Genomic DNA, 25726 nt, shown 5'->3' on the forward strand with positions numbered 1-25726 from the left:
GCAAATAAGCTCCGAATCAGTGTACTCAAAATCACTACAACCAAGAGAACGAGGGACAAGGCTAATTGGACAAAGGTCTGAATGAAAGCAAAAGATGTCGACGGAAATGCAAGTTGAATTAACATCGACTTCTGCGCTTTCGATCGTAACTAAGGCTGCTCACATACCCCGAGTCGTGTAGATGAATCCTCTTACCACGTTGTAAAAATGTGAAAATAGGGGTGCCTCGCACAACGACCGTGAAAGCGACAACACATCTTTATCATATTTCCGGCATGAACCTTAGGTCCTTCCTATTTGGAAATTATGGTCTGGTAAGTCCTGGAACTCCAATCCTACTCAAAGACCTTTTTGAAGTCCAAATCAAGCAAGTCAATACGTGGACTTCGCGTATCATTTAAATTAAGCCCCCATGTTGAAAACAAGAGCGAGATTATCTTGACACCACAATCGGATGACAAACCAACAAAGTCCGATTGAAATCTCCACAAGAAGATTGCCTTGCACTGAAATATGATCATGTGGCACAATGTTGCTTGCTTTCGACCAACATAACATCCCCAAATTTATACCATCTCCAAATTTCCCTTCTAACCCAACCGTGAAACTTTAACATTCTTCTCTGTGAATCTAGGTATGGAAATGAGCATTTAAGGCTCAGACTTTATCAGTTCCTCAACTGAATTTCTGTAACTGGCAATCAGATCCCTGGCATCAAGACAACTTAATGTATTAAGAAATATCACCACAGTATTGTAACAGAAAAGTGAGTGACTAGCACGACAAACCTCCTTTGGTTTAGCATTTGCCCAGCTTCCTCCAGCTTACGTTTCTGCCCCTCAACTGTCTGTAAACAAAATATTGAATGATGTGACAAAGCTGTTCTTCATGTAATAAGTACGAAAAATACATGCCAAAGCACATTAAAATTGTTTGATGCAGTCTTCAGCTTCTCAAGAACCAACTAAAGGGTATTTCCCGCCATATCTTTCCTCTTCCAAAAGAAACAGTGATGCTCATTGAAGTAAACATATATAAGCAAAGAAACAGCCAATTCTAATAGTACATAAAAGAGGATAGATATTCATCACAAGGGTAATGCTTCGAGGAAGTACTATGAAATGGCAACAAGTGGATGTCCAGAGACAACACATACAATTTGTTATAAACATTCCAACTTCCCACCAAAACAATTAAATATACATTGATATATGAATATTCACATTACAAAATTTAAAGAAAAGAAAGGCCTCTTATTCTTTGTAGAGATGGAATGTGAAGGATGGTGAAGAAGATATCACACTTCTGATCTGATCCGTTTTTGCAAAATATTCAGATTTTCTACACCCATCTCTCATTTTCTCCCCTACCCTTCTCTCCCAACGAAACATTAGGGAAGGGAATAGAAAAGAAAAAGGAGAAAAGGGGAGAAACATTTCTTCCTTAGTGAAATGACGCATAGGGAGAGAAAGACATAATGTCTGAAACCAGTACCCTAGTCTCCTCGTTTTGCAGAGAAGTAAAAAAACTGCACCCCCCTACCTCCTCACCCCGCATTGTCTCCATTTTCTATCTCCATGCCGACCAACATAGTTCTACAATCTAGAGCAGCTATTCCTGCAAACTGAACGTCACATTTGAGTTTGCATTCTCCGACTCAGAGCTGTCATTCACAACAAATAGGCAAAATAGAGGAGACTTGTTGTCTGATGAATATAGGTCCAAAGGCTTGCAACATGAATCTAAGGCCAAGATCAACAAGTGAAGTAGAAAATGATCGCCTAGTACAAGAAGGAGAAAACTTTTTTTATACACCTGAGGATACAGCATAAAAGATTGGACTTCGATGGGGCCAAAGGAGCAAGCTTGGAGCTCTATGGTCGGGATCAGGAAGAACCTAGTCAATTGGGTACAGCAAGTGTGCCTATTACAGAGAGTTGGAGGAATACAAGCAAGATATGCAGCTCTCGAGAAATGAATTCCGTGTAACGACCAAAGAAAGCAAAAGATAGGAACATTCTTTAGCCTGAAACTAGAAAAACCATCTCTAAATATCACAAATCAACAGAGGAACACGTAAGTGGTAATTCGAGAAATCATGGATTCATAGTTACCACAGCTTTGGAGTTAATGGACCCAGCTATCGAGTTCAACAGCTGCTGGCACTTCTCAAACTGAGTGCTCAGTTCGGTGACCTTCAAGAAAGAGGCCAAAACATAAATGAATTAAGCCAACAATGTCAGGACCCCGAATTGGGTAGGGCCAAAGAGCCACAACCAAATCCAAAACGAAGCGAAGGAGGGAGACGAACCAAGGAATCAGAGTGCTGGTCGCGCGTCCCGTTCTCGACGGCATCCGCCAAACTCTCCATCAACTGCGACAAAATTCGAAATTTCGAGCATCGTGAGTCGCAAGTTAGGGTTTTTTTGATATTACATCGTTATGGAATTGCGAATTCGTACGTGTAAGAGGTGGAAGTGAGAAGCGAGAGACTGGTGTTGCTGCGGCGGCGGCGGCGGCGGCTGCGGCTGCTGCTGAACAAGACGCTGCGGCTGCTGCTGCTGCTGCTGCTGCTGGAACTGCTGGTGCTGTTGGAATTGGGGGAGCTGAGTTTGAAATTGGTGGAAGGGTTGCTGCGGTTGCTGCTGCTGCTGTTGCTGCTGCGGCGGGGAGAGGAGGTCGGGGGGTTGTTGCTGGAGATAGAGATGGTCGTGGCTCGAGGGGGTGGAGACGTTGCTGTGGGACGCCATGCTCGGGATCACGTTCCAGCTCCCCCCTGAGAACGAGTGCTCCATCGCTCCTTCTCTCTTCTCTCTCTCTCTCTCTCTCTCTCTCTCTCTCTCGCTACGCTCCAACAAGCGTCAGGCTCAACGATATGATAGAGACGAAGATCTCTCTGAGACTCTCTCTCTCTCTAACTCCGCTCGATCAAAAATGAATACGATGACGAGCGAGTGGGAGATCATATAAAATCATCTTCCTCACGTACCAAGACTCTGTCCTTTTATTTCGCAAAAAATAATAATTTAGAAATTATATTTACGTTTGTATCATTTTCAAAAATAAATAAATGAAAGGAATAAATTATTATTATCAACAAAAATATCTTTTATTAACATATCATTTTAAAAGATATAAGAAACTACTTTAAAGAGATTTTTTCAACAAATAGATTGCATCCGTATTATAATCACACGCACATGTGATCATTTAATTTGTGATCACTCAAGTTACCAGGACAGGAACTTAATCGACTTCCATGATCTCCCAAAAATTTGACGTGACTCATCAAAGCACTCGATTTTTTAAATGATCTTCCGTAGAGTTTCGACGCTAAATTAATTATATGTCAATTCCTGCTCTGAAATCAAAAAAAAAAAAAAAAAAAATTGAAAAAAGAGCATCATGAGGCAAAAAGCAAAAATCACAAAGCAAATATTGTAACTTTCTATTATCAGACTTAGTAGCAAAGCAAAATCATGAACCAAACATTATCCACAATGCGTCCGTTTCCCTATTCCTTCATGGGTTATTTAAACGAGACATTAGAGAAAAAAATAAATTCAACTTTCTGGGTCTTCAAAGAACCAGCCTCTCGCTAGGAAACAGCCAGAAAAAATTTCCAGAATATATTATTCATGAACTGCATCAACACCAACATTAGAATAGAGATGGAGTTGCAGCTGATTGCTTCAATGCTCAATTCGTCTGATAAAAGAATTTCTAAAATGACCTCAATAGTCAACACTGAGGTGTTTATTCATCACAGTTTCATCTGATTAAAAAACGAGACTCGTGTCAAACTTTAAGGCTAGAGCATTATAGGGATGCGGAGTCCATCATAGCTTAGCTGTACGTCAATGCCCTCCGTCTCCAAGAGCTTTTTAAGATCTTCATTCACTGCTTCGTGATCCATCAGGTGCATCATACCTTTCGCCATTTTCCAAACCAGGAAAAAGAGTTTTGAGAAGGAGACTCCAAAACAAGATGTCATAACAAAAGAACAAAAAAGAATTTAAAAGAAGATATATGCCAAGACTATAAACATGAAATATAGGAAATCCTTGGGCCTGAAATCTGAAACTAAACTTCTACAACCTTAATAACGGCAGAAAACATTATTAGATGATCCTTCCTCTCATAATATTACTTATTTAAAATAGGGCTTCAACATACCAGTGAAAAGCGTTCGCTTTGGTTGGATTTTCCGGACCTCTTCCAAAGCCTGATTGAGAGACATACAATGTGAGTTATCAAAGAGTTGATCGGCTTCCTTTCTAACAAATTTGAGCTATTGAAGGTTTTACCCTAGGGAGGCCAAAATGTGTTGAAGAAGAGCGATCAGGCCTTAATGCGTCCTGAACAACCAATAAGACCATCAGTTTCATATTCAAACACTAGAATGTTAGACATCACCTGCTAATGAACGATCAATGTCTGTATCAACAAACATGTTCATTGCAACGGGAGGGAAAGACACACCATTATCAAGATATCACAGTCCCTGAGAAGAGGATATGTTTCTTCTGGTATTTCACTAACATCGCTGCATACAGATATACAGGTCAGGTCCACTGAAGCATAAGATCTTAGAAATAGATCTGGAAGGTACTAAGCTTTGTTACCTGATGTAGCAGACTTTACCAAACCGAAAACCAAGAGAACGATAACCTTGTCCATGCCACACTGGCAAAGGAGTTATCTGAAACACAACATCCATAGAGAAGGATAGCAGAATGAGACAATTTTTTATCACAATTGCATAGAATTAGTGGCATCTCTATCTAGAAAGAATGGTAGTATGTGGTCAAAAACCATGTTTCTGCATGCTTTGGTTTTCCTCATGCATAATATTTAAATGAGAAACAACTAATGGATAGTAGCACATGCAAGAATGGGAGAAGGCAGCTGCAGAACTTTCCATGTAGTCATTAAAAGAAAAAAGCCACACACTGTAACTTCTCATCTGTTCTATATAGGCGTCCAGAAACCCTTCAATGAAGGTCCAATCTGATGACTAAGCCTTTATTTAAAAGTTGTGAGAAAGAAAGTATTTTTCCTCATCCCTCAGTCAGACTACTAACCACTCAAATGATTATCTATGATAATAGACAATTTGGATATTACTCTTACATAAGTAGATATCCCTTTCACAAAACCATTTAAACTAGTATATTCTCCTGCCATATTCTTGGCATACTTTCTGGCCCATGGGAAATTATGCTAATAAGCTCATGGTTATCAGACACCCACAGTACTATAACATGTGGACCTAATGACTTTAAAACCACGAACAACAAATAGATGTTAAAGCAAGCAATTACAGTGAATATTTTCTTCTTTATTGAATTAACTAAGCTCTTCTATCTGAACAAACAAGGAAAATTATATCAAATTAACTAGGTCAGCATAAAAAGTATCACCTGTCTACAAATTCAATTTCCCATTTAAATGCTAAAAACCATAGCTGCTGAAATCAACTAGATTCAAAATGAATGTTCAAAAAACGAATTACTTATTCACCTGTATGAACAAAAATTGCAATAGCATAGGGAATGACTTTAATAACTCTGCCAAAGCAGTATGGAAATTCACAAGGTGGGAACCAGTTAATGAGCAACCACATTTACTGGGTTTATTATACTTGATAGGAAAGTACAATGCAGTAGCATACAATATTATACCTGCAGATCATTCACCACAAATGGCTCCTCCTGCATTATGTTAAACTGCAATTCTGAGACAGCAGCACCAGGTATGATGCCACTGGTATCCACTAAATAGTAATGAGTTTTCTTCATCACCTAAGGTCGTTTTCACAACCACAAAACAATACATCTACTTAGTATTACAAAAACTTACACAAAATGAAAACGATGGCACGATCTAAGTGGCTTAATCAAGAAATTTGCAAAGCGATGTCAAGATCTGAGGAGAATCTTATCGTGTAGCAGAATATGCCAACAACAATGATCACATGATTGGAAACATAAAAGGCAGTATAAAAAATCAGCATGCTCTGGGATGAATTAACATAATCTTCAATGTGATTTACCAATCAGATGGAACAATAATTTAACGCAGCTCAATCAAAACAATTTGTGATCTGAAGATATATACAAGTTGACACATCAGAAGGCTTTCTTCTCTCATCTCCTGGAATTTATAGGTAGAATTCCTTCTCTGTTCATATCCAGATGAATATTACAATCATCCGGCTAAGGTCAACTTCTTTGCTGTTCCTATACATATGAAAGTTTGCCCCACCATTTTAACCACTTCAACGAAAAAAACAAGATTCTTATTTTGGAGGCTGAGTGCTGGAGCAATACATCAGACCCATTTAGAAGCTAGAAAAGATGAATTGCACTGGCCCAGCTGCCCCCTCCAACACCCGATCCATCCCAAATAAAAGAAAGAAAGAAAAAGGCGCTCCCATTATTATTGTGCAAAGAATGTAGGTGATATCCAATTTCAATTTTTCCTATTTCTACTTTCATATTTGGAACGAAAGGGGAAAGGACTACTTTCACACAAGAGAGCACTGCGACTTACCTCAAAATCACGATTGGCTACATAAATTGGAATATGTGGCTGGACGTTATTAGTCCAATCTCGAAGATCATCAAGACCTGAAGAGGAAAATACAGCCAATATAGTGTAAGTAGTTTCAGACATTAAAAGAAAAAAAGAAAAGAGAACTCAAAGGTGAATGAGCTTTGTGTAGTTCAATGAGGTCATCAAAAAAGACACTAGGAATTGTTCAGAGACCTCCAATGGCATCAGCATGAGAATGAGTAATTATAACCGCATCAATTGTTCTTATCCTGACATAAACACAACTAGTCACTTTATCGGCAAATTGCAAACAATATGAAGAAATTTAGAAAGTCTTTTTTCAAAACCACAGTTTAGCAAACCTAATACTTAAACATTTGTAGGAGGCTTAAAGCAAAAACATAATCCTATAGCTAGTTGATGGTGAAATATAACCCCCCTCACTTCTCACCACTGTATGAGTAGTGTAAATTCAAGAAGGCAAAAAGGCAGGAATCGGTCAACAAGTTATAGAAGCATTATATGTATTATGGCCTTTAAGATAACATTTTTCATTTTCATTGTCATGATAAATAATAGTTCATCATATAATGCTGTGAGACCACATTTTCCTAAGTTATGAATCTTCAGTTTATGGAGTTCGTCTAAATTAGCTTGCAATATTACTAAAAACCATCAATAATCCAAGATTCTAGTAAGAAATACAAAGAACTATTGAGTCCTGCTTAGGCTGGAATAATTACTGAAAACTTTTGTATAGAGAGAGAGAGAGAACTAACCCGTACGCAGGGAACCATTGAAGAGCACTTTGGTAGAAAAACCTGAACAAAAAGAGCCACGTGGGTATCTGGTATTACAGAGCTAACAGGAACGATTAAGTAGATTTCTCTCCAGACTTAGTGAATATGCTCAGAGAAAACAACACAACAAACTGACGCAGATTTTCTAGCTCATCAAGACAATGTACTAAAAAAAAAAAACGCTCAGGATGTATCCATCACTTACTTTCCAGCATCTATGAGAATATTACATTTCCCGGTTGGTCCAGGATATCGAATGAGAATGCTTGTGTTTAGTCTCCTATTCTTGTTCCCTGGCACAATGGCTTTTGAGCATACCTACAGCAGATGAATAAGCATTCCATGCCCTCAGTCACTACAAGTACGCTTACTCCTATGTTTTGAAGCATCAATTCACTCATAGAAGAGCAGTCAATCAAGCATAAGAGATTGTGCATCCATACCGGGCATTTCTTTGAAGAATTCGTCAAGCAGCTCACTCTAGGAATCCCCTCGCTGGTCCCAGTTCCCATAAATATGATCTCGGAGTCCGACTCTCCGCCACGCCTAATCCCTCCCGCATCTTCAGCCGAAGAATCTGCAATGCGATTCAACGAACCACTCTCAACACGTAACAAAAACCTACCACACACTCACCGCCGAACCACTGCAACATCAGCGGGGAAAAAGAATCAATCAGCACTCGATCATCTCAGCGCGCCGAGCAACTATTGGTCCAAACCACGAGTCAACTCTTTCCATTAGAACAGAAAGGATTACAACGACAGAGGAACGAAAGCACGATACAATAAACCGCCACGAGCTCAACTCAGCTGCACTCGTTCGAGAACACGGTAAGCGACGCCATATCCACAGCCAAAGAAGAGTTAAAACGAATCGCGAACAGATACGAGGTGAGCTTTCGAACGCGAAGCGACGGGAGATGCGGCGCGAGCGGAGGAGGAGCGGAGAGAACTCACTGAGAGAAGCTCGAGAGTGAAGCCTCAGGGGAGACGAACCGCGCCGGCGAAGCGAGACCGCGGGGCCGGAGACGCGAAATCGGCGCCCGTACGGGGCCAGGCGGGCCACGCTCGGAGCGCATCGGACGGCCCCCAGAAAGGCGGCCATCGGCGGAGCTGCTCGGCGCTGCTTTGCTGCTGCGGCTGCTCCTCCCTGCGCGCGGTGAATGATCGAATCGATGGATGCGAATCCGAAAGGCGAGCCGAGGAAGACGAAGGAAACGAGCCACAACCACCGCGAGTCGGAGTTAGTTGCCGAACTGGCAAATGCCATAAAAAAAAGGGCATAAACTTTTTGTCCTCGGGGACAAAAATATCTTGTTGATTTTCATTGTGAAATATATTAGCACATTAAATACGTTAATACAATTACTGGAGTTTCATTTTCCAAAATTCTGGAGAGTATACGTGAAAGTTCATATATTTGCATATTGTTAAAAGCAAATTCGTGAAATGAGTTTGATAATAACTCCCATGTCCTTAAGTAATCAATAAAAATTAAGAATGCCGATCGAAGAAATAATTAGAAAAATTTTAGGATACTGAGAGGTACTTGAAATCTATATGATTGAAATGCTTAACATCCCCACAGTAAAATACTTAAATACATTTTTCCTCTGGAATAACTCATTCAAAATGGTTTATGTAACTTCGGATATGTGATTTAATGTTGCATTATCATGGGCTTAGCTTTACTTGTTTGCACAAGATATAAATCCATCAAATCAAACTAGCAGGATTTTATGTGAAAATAAGACAATTAATTATCATAGGCTTAAATGGGAGGCCATGGTAGTGGGGTCTCATGCTAGCTTCCCCCGAGATATTGATGCTTGATCCGAGGTGCACTATGCATTGTATGGGCCGGTCGTTGCCGATTAGCCTAAGCAAAAGGCGGGCCCAGCAGATCCTCGTTATAAAAAAAAAAAAAAATTATCATGGACTTAGCTTTATTTGTCTGTACTGGATATAGATCTATCAAATCAAATGAGCATAATTTTATGTGAAGATAAGACAATTAATTATTATATGATTATTAAAAGCTCCTCGTTAAGAGGCTTGCAAAATTCTACATACCGAATTAAACTTACTATGGGTTATGAATAGTAAAAGAGTGGTGCGGCTTAGTCCGCAATTCTTTCATTTCTTTTCATTTCTTTGCCTTTGATTTTGATCGAGAATTGATAGATTATTTTTTTTGTTCCACGGAATTTGTCTTTTCTTTTTCTTAGCGAGGAAATCATCTCGCTATTGTCCCATTATTGGTCCTTTTGTTTTTGTTTTTTTTTTTTTTTGCAGTTTCAAACAATTGCACAAAAATGAATTCCATGTACATTAAAATAAACAAGGATGGAATAGTAAAAGATCAATGGATGAGCCATTGTTGGTATCGAACTACTGGATTCTCGACGACAAAGAACTAATGTATTTTGATAGGAAATTTGATCAATTAAGTATATATGAAATGATAAGCCGATTAAATTTATTTATGTGACCTAACCATTCCATTTCAGATGTCTTCTCCATGTTTTGATTGCTTTATAGTGACGAGAGATTGAATAAAAACAACTAACATTAACTATAAGTGGAAGTATCAATGTAATTCTTAATTATTTATCCTTCATATATTTTTACATGTATTTTAGAGGCATGGAAAATCACAATTTTATGTATATCATGATTTATCGTGCATCACACGCGTAGAATGCTTATTTATTCTTAACTTGCAAGAATAAAATTTATGACTCCACACAAACTCAAATGCATATCTATATTTGTAAATATCTAGATATGTATTTTGATTTTCGATGAAAAGCACGTGATATTTAGGAGTCATATACATATAGAACTAGAAGCCCGACCCCAAAAGTTACATTTGTACGGATTCTTATGAATTCTCCAGAAGCCCATCTCCACTACCGGAGGTGATGGAGGGAAAAAAAAGAAAAAGAAATGAAAAAGAAAAAATAATAAAAATTTTGAACAAATATTAAAATATTATTTAAAAATTATTCATATTAGTATCAACTGTATCACATAAGATATTAACACTCATATTATCAATTTTCCATTAAAATTAGTTAGATAGACTTAATTGACATAATTAGGACAAAAAAAATTAGTACAATTAAAAGGTTATATACTTAGATCTCAATTGGTATAAACACAATATACTTAAGACTTTTTCAGTAATTTTTCTCGTAAAAAGATTACACTAAAAAGATTGTCGATTAGAAGATCTCGACGAAATCGAATTATTACATAACATATTATCACGGAAAACTTTTTTCTTTCATAAAATCTTGAGAGATAATGATGAGTGTCCATTTGTAACTGTCCTTTTATCATCCTAACGAAAAAGTATAATAAGACAAAAGCTGCGATCATGCCATGATATAAAAAGTGTCTCATTGGAACATATCTCGTGACCAAATACATTTGATCAAATGTAATTCTTCAATTTTTTAAAAAGAGAAATAGGTTATGTGGTGACCGAACAGTAAATATCATTAGTAGATAGAAAAATAGACAATCTTTACTTCGAATAGAACTATAGAACTACAAATCATGGCAGAATTTCATCGACGATAAAGTTTGGAGAATATAGCCTAGTCTTAAAGAACCAAAAGTAAACAAGTTGAGCTAGAATTTCATCAACAACAAAACTTAAGAACACAAAGATGTTATGCTGGAATTTAATCAGTGATGCAAGTTTGAAAACTAAAAGTATAATGCATAAAAATAAAAATAACTTAAAGATGATAGATTTGTTTGTTTTGCACCAAATGTTTCCAGTAAACAAACGGTGGTATTTATAGTGATTGTGTCATAACTATCTCTGAGAAGTTCTCTTTCGGTTGTATCCATTTTCTTTATATTTGAAAGTTGTGTGCTTGTATTCTCTTGACGCCACTATCTTGTTTCCAAACAATTGTTCTTTTGAAAAGGTGTTCTAGTTGCTCCACGATCTCAATTACTTCGTTCTCAAGTGAACTCAAATTTATAATTGCATCTCAATGCCTTCTATGTGTTCAACTTTCTCCCGATGCCTTGATAATTTCTCAATTTTATTAATTACCTTTGTCTACCATAATTAGTCATACGTCATCATATATCGATAACCGATTGATAACGATCATTAATATGTGTCATTATTGATATCGATTTTTGTGATTGTTAATAAGGGACCGCGCACTTGATAATATTCGATGACTCAGTCAGGCGTTTATCTACAACGACAGCGTGGTCATTTCTTTGGTGCAAACGATAAGAAATGAAATTCTAAAACGAAAGTCGGACCGCTGGTCCAAATTGCAAGGTTCAAAGGAGCCTGGTTTTCAATGCGATGACATGTCTATGAAGCTTCGACTAAGGGTCGTGGCAAAGCGTTAATGGCAGGCGTTGACGTTGACGTTGACACGTCATTGTCATCTTCCAATTTTCATCTCTTTTCCAACGACAATTATTGGAAAACAGTGTTGATTTACTCGGAATCAAGAAAAGTAAATGTACATTTGATAACGTTTCTGTTTAAAAATTATTTTGAGAACAGAAATAGAAAAAAGTATTTATGTTCCGTAAAACAATTTTGAACAAAAAAAACGCGTTTGGTAAACTGTTCCAAAAATATAAAAAAGAATAGAAACACGTTTGGTAAATTTGTATAATTTTTTTATTTCTTTTAATTTTTAAATATTTTTATTTTCTTTTTTTTCTTCTTTTGGCCGGTTGCCGGCCTCGGCCATGGCCGGCGACCGACCAACGAGGCGGCGGCCTCACTTGACCCACGGCGAGGCTCGCCGTAGGCCGGGCGAGGCTCGGCCTCGCCTTACCGGGCAAGCTCGAGCTCGCCCGGTGGCCGCCGAGCCTCGCCGTGGCTAGGGCGAGGCCGCCACCAAAGAAAAAGAAAGAAAAAGAAGAAGAAAAAAAGAGAAGTGTTTCTAGATATTGTTTCGAAACAAGAAACAACTTTTTTTGTTTCTTGTTTCATTCCAAATGTGTTTTGGGAACAAAATAATAGTTTTGGAACAAAAACGCAAACAAACGCGTTTTTGTTCCTTTTTGTTCCCTGGGAACAAAAACATAAATTTTTTTTTGGGAACAGAAACAAGTTGCAAACAAACAGGCCTAATTGACTTCTCAAAGGAGAAAAACTATAAAAAAATAATAATTTAAACTATATCTATTATGACATATTAACTCCAATTTTATAACACATTTACCTTATATATATTTTTTTTATGACACAAAAAATTTCAAATGTATGCTTATGTGACATATTTATGCCAAATTTTAGAGTTTTAAGTGTTATAAAAAATTTCAAGTTAAATATATCACGCCAATATAAGTTTGGGATAATTATATTACATGAGTATAAATTTGAAATTTTTTTGTGCTGTAAAAGATATTTAAGATAAATATATCATATTGAGCATAACTTAGATTTTTTGGACTAACTTTTTTCCTAACTTAAAGTGAGATGTATATCGATTTATCGAGATTATAAGTTTATAATTGCGAGACAAGAAGTCCTCGAAGGTTCTTTAGATTTGGTCATTTAACATGTTTAGTAGTCATCATTCTTATTAACCGAAATAGTATCTAAGTTTTAGCCCTCTCAAATATCCAGCCAAACTCTCCCTTCCCTTCCCCGAGGATTAGAAACCGAACACCATGTGGCTTCTCATGTACCGGAACCCGTGACCTTTTCCAACCTTAGGCAATTTTGTCCCAATGTGATTGAAAATTCAACACGAGGAAGATTTCAAAGGTTCTAATTTCATAAATTCACGATGACTTTCCTGCACTGCTTCATCGAAATTGAATTTACGATTCAATACGCATTTGCCCTTCAAACGATTTCCAGCTTCTTGTAGTTTTGTCTATGTATTGACGCGACTATGGTGGTATCTTGCGTTGCCTGCTAAATTTCGACGGTTGCACAAGATACACCGCAACATGGCCAAACTCAGCTCTCTTCTCCATCTTCTTGCTGCTTCTGTTGTTCTTGCCATCTCCGTCCTCCTTGGCCATGGCGTCCTCCATGTTGGAGCCTCTCGCAGTGTCCACAGGAATTTGCAGACCACTGTTGAGTCCACCTCTGCGATGCAGCCTTACAGGACATCTTATCATTTCCAACCTCCCAGCAACTGGATGAATGGTTCCCTCTCTCTCTCTCTCAAATGTTGGTGTCTGCCATTAACGTAGCTAACGGTTTCTTTTGTTTTGCTGGTTTATTCTTCGTGTTGACTTGACCTGCTCTGGTGGTGAAATGGACAAACCGGTCTGATGAAATTCTCAGATCCAAATGGTCAGTTTCTCTCTCTCTCTGTTTCTCTCACCCATGATTTGCTTAGTTTCTTTATTTCTTCCCCCTAATTATTTTACCCGTTTCTTGATGTTAACTTATTATTCTATCATACCAAAACCATCAAAGACTCGTACTTGCGAATGAAATATATATGACTTGAAAATCTAAGGAAGATGCAGCAGCAACACACAATTCTTTATGTCTTTAAATGTTTCACTCTATTTTCTGTCGCACTGATGAACACCATGTCTGTTCTTTAACTCATGAATTATCATACTGTTGGTCTTTAAATCTTGGGAAATTACCCGCTAAACTTAAAGCGGCGAATACTTTGTCTTGTAGGACTAGGACCACAGAAATTGTTTATTTTGATTGTATAAATTATGATAATCTTGCCTGGTCACTTTACATCACTTACGACGTTTAAATTATGTGGAAATGACCTGCTAAAGTTAAAAACAAATGGACAATTCGCACTGCAGGGCCGATGATTTACAAGGGCATATACCATCTGTTTTACCAATACAACCCGAAAGGCGCGATCCCGGGCAACATCGTCTGGGCCCATTCCACGTCGACGGACCTTGTGAACTGGACCCCACACGTCCCTGCCATCGTCCCATCTGAGGAATACGACGTCAATGGCTGCTGGTCGGGGTCGGCCACCATCCTCCAGGAGCACAAGCCGGCCATCCTGTACACCGGAGTTAACCGCCAGAACCAGCAGGTCCAAAACCTGGCGGTGCCCAAGAATTTATCAGACCCGTATCTGATAGAATGGGTGAAGTCACCCCAAAATCCTCTGATGGAACCCACGGCCATCAACATGATCAGTCCAGACTCATTCAGAGACCCCACCACTGCATGGGTGGGCCCTGATGGGGGGTGGAGGGTGATCATCGGGAGCCGAAGCAACAGGACGGGAATGGCCATTTTGTACAGAAGCGAAGACTTTGTTAACTGGACCAAGGCTGGGCACCCGCTTTACTCTGCCAATGACACTGGGATGTGGGAGTGCCCAGATTTTTTCCCCGTCTCTGCGCAAGCCCCCGTTGGCTTGGACACCTCCATTAATGGGCCAAATGTTAAGCACGTGCTCAAGGTGAGCTACAGTCAGCAGGATTACTACACTATTGGGACTTATAACTCCATCACGGATACGTACGTTCCCGTTGAGGGATCAGTAGATAGCAACTCGGGGTTGAGATACGATTACGGCAAGTATTATGCTTCCAAGACCTTCTTCGACAGCAAGAACAACCGGCGGATCTTGTGGGCTTGGATCAAAGAGTCGTCGAGTGAAGATGATGATATCAATAAAGGATGGTCTGGAATCCAGGTAAATATTTTTATTCCTGTTAATCCAATAGTTGTTAAAGATGAGTGAATGGATAGATATCAAATGTTAGGTTCACTTGAATCATATCAAGTTGGGCTTATTATGTTTAGTAGCCAATGCAAGTGCAAGTCTGGAATGTTTGTGTGGCAGGCCATTCCGAGGACCCTTTGGCTAGACAAATCTGGAAAACAGTTAGTGCAGTGGCCCATATTGGAAATAGAGAAGCTACGTACCAACCAAGTAGATTTGCCCAACCAATTGATCGAGGGAGGAGCAATTCTTGAAGTGTCTGGTATTACAGCTGCACAGGTGAGATTTTCTGGTCACATTTCCATCAGGCATGTTCATAGGTTTCATTGGAGCCACAAGCCACCCACAACTTGAAACTCGTTTTTTGTGTAATTTTCAATAGGAGATAAATACCTGACATTCGGCTTATGGTTGTCACTATAGGCTTCATCTTCATCAATTTTCCTGGTTTTTCTTTGACAACCTTGAAATTTACTTTAAGATAACAGCTTAACCATGTGCAAAGGACTTTCATCGATAGGACTATCGGGCAGTTTTTCATGGTCCTGTGACTATTACTAAATCCACACTCATTAACTTGACAAGACTCTGAATTACTTCACACATGAGGATTTCAACTGCCACATTACGAAAAGTTCCTTTCATGGGAAAATTCTCCCACGGTTTTTGACACAGCACTATAGGTGGACCCAATTCTTCGTTGAACCTAAACTCCTATTCTAGAATGCTAAAATGGGTATGGTCATGGTCCCGTCAATCTCCTTTCTCATTGCAGGCAGATGTGGAGGTCTCATTTGAAGTAAAGGAGCTCGGGAAGGCAGAAGTGTTAGACCCAACTTGGACCGACCCACAAATGCTATGTAGCCGAAAGGGCGCTTCAGTTAAAGGTAGTCTTGGACCATTTGGATTGCTGGTCATGGCTTCAAAAGGACTGCAAGAATACACAGCAGTTTTCTTCAGAATTTTCAAAGGCCAGAACAAATATGTTGTCCTCATGTGTAGTGATCAGAACAGGTCCAGCCTCCTTCTCTTCCATTTATTTCTTTATCTCAAGGGCATATATCCCCCCAACCAATCCCCAGAAGGTTTCTGATTTTTCTGGTCTGTTTTCTGGCTATTTTGTATTTCTGTTTGCAGATCTTCCATTAACAATAGCAATGATAAGACCACTTATGGAGCATTTCTGGATGTGGACCCTCTTCACGAGAAGCTGTCGTTGAGGACCTTGGTGAGTTCATCAATAGATATCAACACTTCATACGTGTCTGATCTAGACTCGGGAATCCTTTCTGCATATCAAATCTGATCAATCTCTCCATTATGTTCATAAACAAAAGGATCATTGTAAGTTGTGAAGTGCATCCCTACAGTGCTGATGTCCATCTAAAGCCTTCGTCGAGATCCCACTAACCAAATTTAGCCAGATTCAGCATCTTGTTAAGCTGTGGCTTTTTGGTTTGTCCGAACTCTGCATGTGGAAGCTTACTCATACCGGATTTCAGATAAACGTCTCTATTTACTTGCACTATTCTATGTTTAGGCGTCGTCACTTGTCATGCCAATTTGGTACGACTCTCCCTCGTTTGCATGCTTTAAAAGCTAAAAGCTCATCGAACCGTCCTCCATTTTTAGCAAAACCCGTTTAACTTAGGCGCTCACCTGTTGCACCCGATAAAGGAAACAGAGACGGCAATTCGGTGGCGAGAGGCCACGTTTCTGAATCCTAGAACATTACAATTCATGATTTCAGACGATGATTAACTTGCTTCGACTCCCCGCTTACTTCGCCCTTCTGCCTTTTTAACAGATTGATCATTCTATCGTGGAGAGCTTCGGAGGCGGAGGGAAGAGCTGCATCACGGCCAGGGTATACCCTGTATTGGCCGTGGAAGATGGAACCCACTTGCACGTCTTCAACAATGGCACTGAGAGTGTTGGAGTGCCGAAGCTGAGTGCTTGGAGCATGAAGAAAGCTAGAATCAATTGATTAAGACAGGGCATTTCGATTAACCGTAAGAGGTGCTGCGTCCATACCCACCTCAGTAGATGAATAAGCATTCTTCAGCAGAAGAACCTGTAATGCAATTAAATGAACGACTTTCAACACCATAAATAATAATCCGAAACCAAATCGTTGCCATCGAATCACTGCAAAAATTCAGTGGGAAAAGGAACCAACCAACACGCTCGATCGTCTCAAAGCGCGGCGCAACGAATGGTCCAAACCATGAGTACGAGCACGGTGCAATAGCTTGCCATGAGCTCTATCCAGCTGCACTCGTTCGAAAACATGGTGAAACTACGCCATGTCAGGCGCAAAAAAGAGTTGAGCGACTCGCGAACAGAAACGAAACGAGCTTTGAACACGAAGAAACAGAAGCTACGCGCGAGCGAAGGAGGAGAGGGAGAACTCACTGAGAGAAGCTCGAGAATCAAGAAGCAGGGTCGGAGATGCGAAATCCGCATCCGTAGAATAATGAAAATGAAACTACGACATCCATCATTTTTGCAATTGAGAGTATCAGCTTTGCGCATGCGAACTCACCTCTCGGTCGATTTTCAATTGTTGAGATTTAAGAGCAAGTACCCTATGTACCAAATTCATGCCTTGATATCACGGACATATAGGTGATAGAGAAAAGTGTATCGAAAATCTTAAATCTTTATGTACAGAGTACACTCAAACTTTAAAACTTCCTATTGGTCAATTAAATGCTAAACATGGTCAAATAATCGAGTTAAAGTCAGTTCAACAAACAAAACCTGAAATTTGCCCACGTGAAATTTTCGATACAAGTCTTTGGGATTAATTTTTTTTTTGAGCAAAAATTTACTACTCAATTAAATCAATTAAGAACTCAGTCGTGCTCTATGCATAAAATTTAGGACATGTGATGCAATTTTTCTGAGTGATAAGGGGACTTATAAAACAAATATTATGGAAAAATTACTAACAAAGTCAAACATTTTAATTTAATCAATTTAGTCCTAAACATTTCAATAATTTGTCAACGTACTTCATTCCGACCATTTTGACCAAAAATGATGACATGGATGCTAGTGTTGATATGGCAAATTTTTTAATTTTATTTTAAAATCTTTCTCTTATTTTCTTTGGTTATTGTTAAGGATTGACAAAGGGCCATCAACTACTAATTGAGACCTAGCAATGGCTCAACCGTTGGGCGAGGACCACAAGTCCTGCCAACCATAGCAAGGCAAGGCTGCAAAGTCTTGCCTAGTGGCTGATGGGGTCATAGACTCAATCGGAGGTCCCCTATTAGCCCTTAACAATAAAAAAAGAAAATAAAAAATTTAGAAAACTCAAAATTATAAATATAAATATGAAGAGATTCAACATTAGTGCCGATAGAGTCATGTAGAACGGTTAGTATTCATGTGATTATTTTTTTTTTATCAAAATTAGTTGGATGGATTGAATCGATAAATTATCAAAAGGTTTATAATTAAATTAGTTAAATTGAAGGTTTAGTGTTAGGATTTTTTTGATAATTTTCTCAAAAGAACATAGTAGTAATCAACAGGGAAAAAAGAAAGAAAGAAAGAGAACACAGTAATCAGCGGACTAGGTTTAAGAACACCAGCAAATGCAAGGAAAAGAAAATATCTACATGCAGTAGACTCGTGCTCAGAAGAAGACAAAAGGGAGAAAAGACAAAAACCGTGCATGCACAAATATACAAAAAAAAAGGGTTAATACCTAAAAAACCCCACGGCCCAGTACAAATTTTACCCAAAACTATTTTTTTGACCACCAAAAACCCTAAATTGATATACTTTTGACAAATTTACCCAAACTGGTAAATTTGTGACAAATTTACCCTCTGTTAGTTTTCATTAAATTTTATTATCAAATTATTAAGTTAAATGACACGTGACAATTGACCAGGTATACTAATTTAAGATTTTATGCTCCGTTTGTCACAGTTTACAATTTTTGTGATTTTTTTGTGGTATTAATTTAATTTAGTATAGGGTATATTTGTCACAAATTTACCATTTTGGGTTTTTACTGATCGAATAAATTAGTATGGGGTAAATTTGTCATAAATGTAACAGTTTAGGGTTTTTATAGTCGATCGGGGTAAATTTGTCACAAGTATACTAGTTTGGGTTTTTCATGGTAAAAAAAATAGTTTAGGGTAAATTTGTCACAAATGTACTCAATTTGAGGTTTTTCAGCAAAGTATTAAAAAAAAAAAAAAAAAAGACCGCCGATATAGAAAATCTCTATGAAATCGAATTTACTATTAACCGACATAAAGTCAACGGTTAGCTTCGGCATCGCCAAGAGATTAGCTTCGTCGGAGGCGTCCAGTTATGAGATTAAGATATCAAATTTAAGCACGAGAGTTTAGGAGGAAGAGGGACCATTAACGACTTAAATATTTCTAGAATCGACCAATTAACTAAGCTTTATATTGTTTATTATATTTAAATTTTCTCCGCAACATGTCTTTCCGAATCCGACGCACACATTGCCAGGCAATGTATCTTTCTTTTTTCTCTTTTCCATATATTTACCAGTGGGAAGAGGGGTTTCAGGCAAGTGCAGGCTCGAACTGGGGGACAGCCATTAGCCATAGCCGTTTTCTCATCCTTTCTTAACCTTCAAGCATCTCCTTATTAGTTTAGTCATCAAAAACCCAGCTTCGACTGGTTGCCTTCACGCACCAAGATGATCTCGAAAGAGTCGCGTTCTTTTGCTTTTGCTGGATGGTTCTGTGATGCGAGAATACTCCCTGATTCTTCAGCCTCCTCCCATTTGCTTTTGCAGCCGAACCTTTCTATCATCTGCCTCATCCTCCAAACTCGAAAGCCGTAGAGAAACCCCAGTCTTTTAAACGTACAAGCATGGCCAGACCCAGCTCTCTTCTTCATCTTCTTGCTCGCGTTGCTCTTGCCGTCTCCGTCTTTCTTGGCCATGGTGTCCTCCATGTTAGGGGCTCTCGCAGAGTCAACTGGAATTTGCAGAACACCGTTGAGTCCACCTCCGTGCTGCAGCCTTACCGGACTTCATATCATTTCCAACCTTCTCTCTCTCTCTCTCTGGCACACAAGTCGGTATCTGCTGCGAACGTAGCTAACAGTTTTCTTTTGTTTTGCTGGTTCAATCTTCGTGTCGATTTGATGCGTTCTGGTAATGAAACGGACAAACCTGTTTCATGGGATTCTCCGATCCAAATGGTCAGTTCCTCTCTATCTCCCATGATTTGATTATCTCCGCCGCGCCCCCCCCCAGCAAAAAAAAATAAATAAAATTACGCAACTTGCGTCTTGATGTTAACTCGTTAATTTTATCACACACTACCAAAACCATAAAATACTCGTACTTAAAAATAACATTTATATGAATCGAAAATTTATGGACGATGCAGCAGCAGTCAATTGCCATTATTTCTTCAGAATGCTTCGGCATATTATCTGCCACACTCATAAAGATCAAATTTGTTGTGTACCTCGTGAATTATCAAATTAAATCTTGGAAAATTACCTGCGAAACTCAAAGCGGTGAATATTTTATCTCTTAGGACTAGGACCACAGAGAATATAATATGCTTACCCTGTGAATTATAAAATTAGTTTATATTGATAGTGTAAACGATAATATGCTTCCCTTGTCGCTTTACTTGACTCATCTACTACGTTTAAATTATGTGGAAATGACCTGCTAGGGTTAAAAGCAACGAATGGACAATTTGAACTGCAGGGCCAATGATTTACAAGGGCATATACCATCTGTTTTACCAATACAACCCGCAAGGCCCGGTACCGGGCCACAAAGTCTGGGCCCATTCCACGTCGACAGACCTCGTGAACTGGACCCCACAAGTCCCTGCCATCGTCCGGTCTCAGGTATACGACATCAATGGCTGCTGGTCGGGCTCGGTCACCTTCCTCCCGGGGCACAGGCCGGCCATTCTCTACACCGGAGTCAACCTCCAGCACCAGCAGGGCCAAAACTTGGCAGTGCCCAAGAATTTATCGGACCCTTATCTGATCGAATGGGTGAAATCACCCCTCAATCCTCTGATGGCAAGCACGGCCGCGAACGGTATCAATGCAAGCTCATTCAGAGACCCCACCACCGCTTGGGTGGGCCGTGATGGGCGGTGGAGGGTCATCATTGGGAGCAAACGAGACAGGATGGGAATGGCCCTTTTGTACAGAAGCAAAGACTTTGTTCACTGGACCCAGGCTCAACGCCCACTTCACTCTGCTGAGAACACTGGGATGTGGGAGTGCCCAGATTTTTTCCCAATCTCTGCTCAAGTCCCTGTTGGCTTGGACACCTCAAGTAATGGACCAAATGTTAAGCATGTGCTCAAGGTGAGCTTGGATGACACTAAGCATGATCACTACACCATCGGGACTTACAACTCCAGCACGGATAAGTACGTTCCCGACGAGGGATCAGTAGAGAGTGACTCGGGGTTGAGATATGATTATGGCAAGTTTTACGCTTCCAAGACCTTCTTCGATAGCAAGAACAACCGGCGGATCTTGTGGGCTTGGATCAACGAGTCGTCCAGTGTGGACGATGATATCAAGAAAGGATGGTCCGGAGTCCAGGTAAAATAGTTTATTTTTATTCTTATCATTATTGTTTTAAGACAAGCGAATCGGTAAAAATCCAATGTTAGGTTCACTTAAATTAGGTGAAGTTGGGCTCATTATGTTAAGGGGCCAATGCAAGTTTTGAGGTCACTAATGTTTGTGTGGCAGGCAATTCCAAGGACCCTTTGGCTAGACAAATCTGGAAAACAGTTGGTGCAGTGGCCAATAGTGGAAATAGAAAAGCCACGTACCAACCAAGTTGATTTGCCCAACAAATTGATTAAGGGAGGAACAGTTCTTGAAGTGTCTGGTATTACAGCTGCACAGGTGAGCTTTTCTGGTCACATTTCCATCAGGCATGTTCACGGGTTTCATTAAAGCCACAGACCAACCACAACTCCAAACTCTTTTATTTCCAATTTTCAGTAAGAGTAAGTACCCAAAATTCGGCTTGTGGTGCTTCTCCATGGGCCTTTTCTTCATAGGTTTTCTTGGTTTTTCTTCTACAACCTCGAAATCTACTTCAAGATAACAACTTACCCATGTTCAAAGTATTTTCAACCATATGAATATCGGCTAGTTTTTCTATGGTTCTGTAACCGTTACTGAATCGGCACTTATTTACTCTATAACATAAGTTAGCAACACCAAATCACTTCCCACATAAAGAAAAATTGCTGCCACTTTAAGAAAAGTTCCTTTTCACAGGAAATCTATTCCGTGTTTTATGACACCGCACTATCGGCCGACGCGGTTCCCTCACATTTGGTGACAAGGAAAAGAAAATAATGCGAAAGGTTATGGGTAACTCTCTATTCTAGAGTACGATAAGAGGCGTGGTCCCTTCAATCTCCTTTCATTTGCAGGCGGACGTAGTGGTCTCGTTTAAAGTAAAAGAGCTCGAGAGGGCAGACTCGTTAGACCCAACTTGGACCGACCCACAAATGCTTTGTAGCCGAAAGGGTGCTTTAGTTAAAGGTAGTCTTGGACCATTTGGATTACTGGTCATGGCTTCAAAAGGCTTGCAAGAATACACAGCAGTTTTCTTCAGAATTTTCAAAGGCCAAAACAAATACGTCGTCCTCATGTGTAGTGACCAGAGCAGGTCCAACCTCCATCTCTCTAATTTATATCTTTATCTCAAGGGCATGTATTCCACCCACTAATCCCCAGAAGGTTTCTGATATTTCTTTTCTGCTTTTTTGGCTATTTTTATTTCTATTTTCAGATCATCCCTAAACCATAGCAATGATAAGACCACTTATGGAGCATTTCTGGATGTGGACCCTCTTCAAGAGAAGTTGTCGTTGAGGACCTTGGTGAGTTCATCAATAGATATGAACACTTCATTTGTGTCTAATTAAGACTCGGAAATTCTTTCTGCATATCAAATCTGGTTAATCTCTTCATTATATTCATAAGCTAATGAATTATAAGTTGTAAAGTATAACCCCATAGTGATGATGTCTCCATCGAGATTCCACAGACCAAATTTGGCCAGATTCAGCACTTTTTTTAAGTTAACCTTTTGGTTTGTCCCCATTCTGCATGTGGAAGCTTTTACTAATTGGGATTTCAGATAAATGTCTCTATCTCCTTGCACTATCCTAGGTATAGGTATTGTCACTTGTAGTGCCACTTTGGGATTTTTCTCCCTTTTTTGCGTTCTTTAAAAGCTAAAAGCTTCTCGAACCATCCTCCAACTTTAGCAAAACCCATTTGACACACGTGCTCACTTGTTGCACCCGATAAAGGAAACAAAGATGGCGATTCAGTGGCGAGAGGCCAAGTTCCTGAATCCTAGAATATCGGAATTCATGGTTTTAGATAATGATTAACTTGCTTTGGCTCTCCGCTTTTTGCCCTTTCTGCCTTTAACAGATTGATCATTCTATCGTGGAGAGCTTTGGTGGTGGAGGGAAGAGTTGCATCACAGCTAGGGTTTACCCTCTATTGGCGGTGGAAGATGGAACCCACTTGCATATCTTCAACAATGGGAATCAGAGTGTTGGAGTACCAAAGTTGAGTGCTTGGAGTATGAAGAAAGCTAGAATCAATTGACTAATACCGAGCATTTCGATCAAGCGCAAGAGGTGCTGCATTGATAACCATAGCAGATGAATGAGCATTCCGTGCCCTCGATTACTACTGGTACGCTCCCTCGTATCGTATGTTTTGAAGCTTCGATTCACTCATATAGGAGCATTCAATCAAGCGTAAGAAGCGCCACATCCATACCTGCCATTTTTCTATAGGATTTGTCAAGCAGCTCTCTCTTGAAATCCCCTCATTGGTCCTAGTTCCCATCACTTCGAGCTCAGAGATGGACTCTCCATCATGGTTAGACCTATCGAATAAGGTCAAGTTTGGGTCTAGTTATAAATGGTCCAACCCAAAAACTCGTTAATCTATTTATGACCTATTTGTTCGTAATGTAAATCTATTGACTAAACCTATACTTGATCCAACCCATGTTATTATAATACTTTCATATTTAATCCAATGTAGGAAAACTCATAACTAAATTGAAGTGAGAGTGTGGAGTGAGTGAGGGCGAGATAAAGTGAAAGTGAGAGAGAATAAAAAGAGTCATAAAGGTAGTTTGAGTCTACATAAGTTGTAAATCCATTTATTTATGACCAATTTAAAACTTACATTATGTTTAAACTCGTATGATCCATTTACTCAAAATAACTAATTCATATAACAACTCAATTCATCACATATGTGTTAATAAATGGGCTTCTGACTCATTTTTACAAGTCTAATCAAGCTGCATCCCTCCCCCACCATCGGCAGAAAATATTTAATGCAATTCAATGAACCACTTTCAACACTTAAATAATAATCCGAAACCACATCCTTGGCATGGAATCACTGCAGAGAGAAAATGAAAAAAAATCAGACCAGAAAGTCTTTCCGTTGACCGGGAAAAGGAATCAACCAACACTAGCGCTGAGCAACTAATGGCCCAAACCATAAGTTACAGAGTTTTATTAAGAAAAAGGAATTACAAAAACAGAGGGGTATGAGGACGGTACGATAACTTGCCGAAAGTTCTATCCAGCTGCACTTGTTTGAGAACATGGTGAGACTAGGCCATATCCAGTGCAATAGGAGTTAAGCGACTCGCGAACATAAACACACCAAGTTTTGGACATGAAGCAACAGAAGATACGCATGAGTGAAGGAGCCCTAAAGGGAGATCAACTGCGCCTGCAAAGCACAGGTAAGGGCTCACGCACCTTCAATTTGGCAGCGAGGGTGTCGCGGCCCTACTTAGGCCCTCAACAGCCAAAATGAGGGCGTGGCAACCCTCACCTAGAGTCGGCGACCCACGCTGGCCTTCAATGTAGAAAAAAGAAAGTAAAAATAAATTAAAAAATTAAAAAATTATTAAAAACATATTACCTTCGGTGCTGGCCATGCCTTATAAGATGGTTAGCGTGTACATTAGTAATTTCAAGCTAAAATTAGTTGGATCGATTCAATTAACAAATTATCAAATGTTTAAAACTTAATTGACAAAATCGAAAGTTGTAACACTAAATTGGCGAAATTACAATAGATTTAGTACTTTTAAGACAATTTTTCTGATTTCGGGTTCTCAAGATCAGAGTTGAAGGTGCTTTTCGACATGAATGTACTCACCAGCATAAGACAAGTAGCCTATGTTAAGAGCAATTCTCTCTTTAACAATAATAGCTTTTTTTTTTTAAAAAAAAAAAATTCAACTAATGACTCCATAGGTGCTCTATTGCATAAAATCATTGTCTCAACTATCGCCTCAACTAGAACTATTAAAATGGCTTATTAACCCATTTTTTAACCTATATATAATGGGCTGAATTGTTATATAGGTTAGTTATATTAGTAAATGGATAATAAATTGACTTATAATGATAAAGCCCAAAATAATATGGGTGTTAATAATTTACTTAAACTTGATATAGCTATATAACTCTCTCTCACTCAACTTCACACTCTCATCTCAATTTGAATATGAGTTTTTCTAGAATGAGTTAAATATAAACGATTACAAATAATATGAGTCAGATTTGATGTAAATTGAGTATGAGTCGAGTCAAATTTGAGTTACTAAATTTTTATT

The 25726-nt window shown here is 39.2% G+C and overlaps 4 protein-coding genes across 5 annotated transcripts; 2 read left to right on the forward strand and 2 right to left on the reverse strand.

The window, feature by feature from the left end:
* Positions 1-376: 376 nt before the first annotated feature.
* On the reverse strand, positions 377-2956 carry LOC104449972 (mediator of RNA polymerase II transcription subunit 9). Its single transcript, XM_010064329.3, has 5 exons — positions 2463-2956; positions 2312-2374; positions 2115-2195; positions 789-847; positions 377-708 (listed from the first exon to the last, which is right to left on the reverse strand). Exons 1-5 carry the CDS (start codon positions 2793-2795, stop codon positions 651-653), a joined length of 594 nt encoding a protein of 197 aa, XP_010062631.1. The 5' UTR covers positions 2796-2956; the 3' UTR covers positions 377-650.
* Positions 2957-3578: 622 nt separating this feature from the next.
* Positions 3579-8622, reverse strand: LOC104449973 (putative hydrolase C777.06c). The gene is made up of 12 exons (XM_010064330.3): positions 8318-8622; positions 7802-7935; positions 7564-7676; positions 7338-7379; positions 6772-6827; positions 6556-6632; positions 5685-5804; positions 4626-4702; positions 4483-4546; positions 4308-4358; positions 4177-4225; positions 3579-3930 (listed from the first exon to the last, which is right to left on the reverse strand). The coding sequence occupies exons 1-12, from the start codon at positions 8463-8465 to the stop codon at positions 3812-3814; spliced, it is 1050 nt and encodes a 349-aa protein (XP_010062632.3). The 5' UTR covers positions 8466-8622; the 3' UTR covers positions 3579-3811.
* Positions 8623-13248: 4626 nt separating this feature from the next.
* LOC104449974 (beta-fructofuranosidase, insoluble isoenzyme CWINV1) lies at positions 13249-17168 on the forward strand. Its single transcript, XM_039315106.1, has 7 exons — positions 13249-13517; positions 13659-13667; positions 14150-15006; positions 15157-15315; positions 15812-16050; positions 16174-16264; positions 16844-17168. Exons 1-7 carry the CDS (start codon positions 13316-13318, stop codon positions 17021-17023), a joined length of 1737 nt encoding a protein of 578 aa, XP_039171040.1. The 5' UTR covers positions 13249-13315; the 3' UTR covers positions 17024-17168.
* Positions 17169-19650: 2482 nt separating this feature from the next.
* Positions 19651-24151, forward strand: LOC104431420 (beta-fructofuranosidase, insoluble isoenzyme CWINV1-like). Of its 2 annotated transcripts, XM_039315293.1 has the most exons (7): positions 19651-20099; positions 20225-20244; positions 20768-21630; positions 21784-21942; positions 22482-22720; positions 22844-22934; positions 23497-24151. In XM_039315293.1, exons 1-7 carry the CDS (start codon positions 19912-19914, stop codon positions 23674-23676), a joined length of 1740 nt encoding a protein of 579 aa, XP_039171227.1. In that variant the 5' UTR covers positions 19651-19911; the 3' UTR covers positions 23677-24151. The 2 variants fall into 2 exon arrangements, with proteins under 2 accessions (XP_039171227.1, XP_039171226.1); XM_039315292.1 differs by having other exon boundaries at positions 19651-20244.
* The last annotated feature ends 1575 nt before the right edge of the window (positions 24152-25726 follow it).

The sequence above is a fragment of the Eucalyptus grandis genome, chromosome 6 (genome assembly GCF_016545825.1).
Source record: "Eucalyptus grandis isolate ANBG69807.140 chromosome 6, ASM1654582v1, whole genome shotgun sequence".
Taxonomy (NCBI): domain Eukaryota; kingdom Viridiplantae; phylum Streptophyta; class Magnoliopsida; order Myrtales; family Myrtaceae; genus Eucalyptus; species Eucalyptus grandis.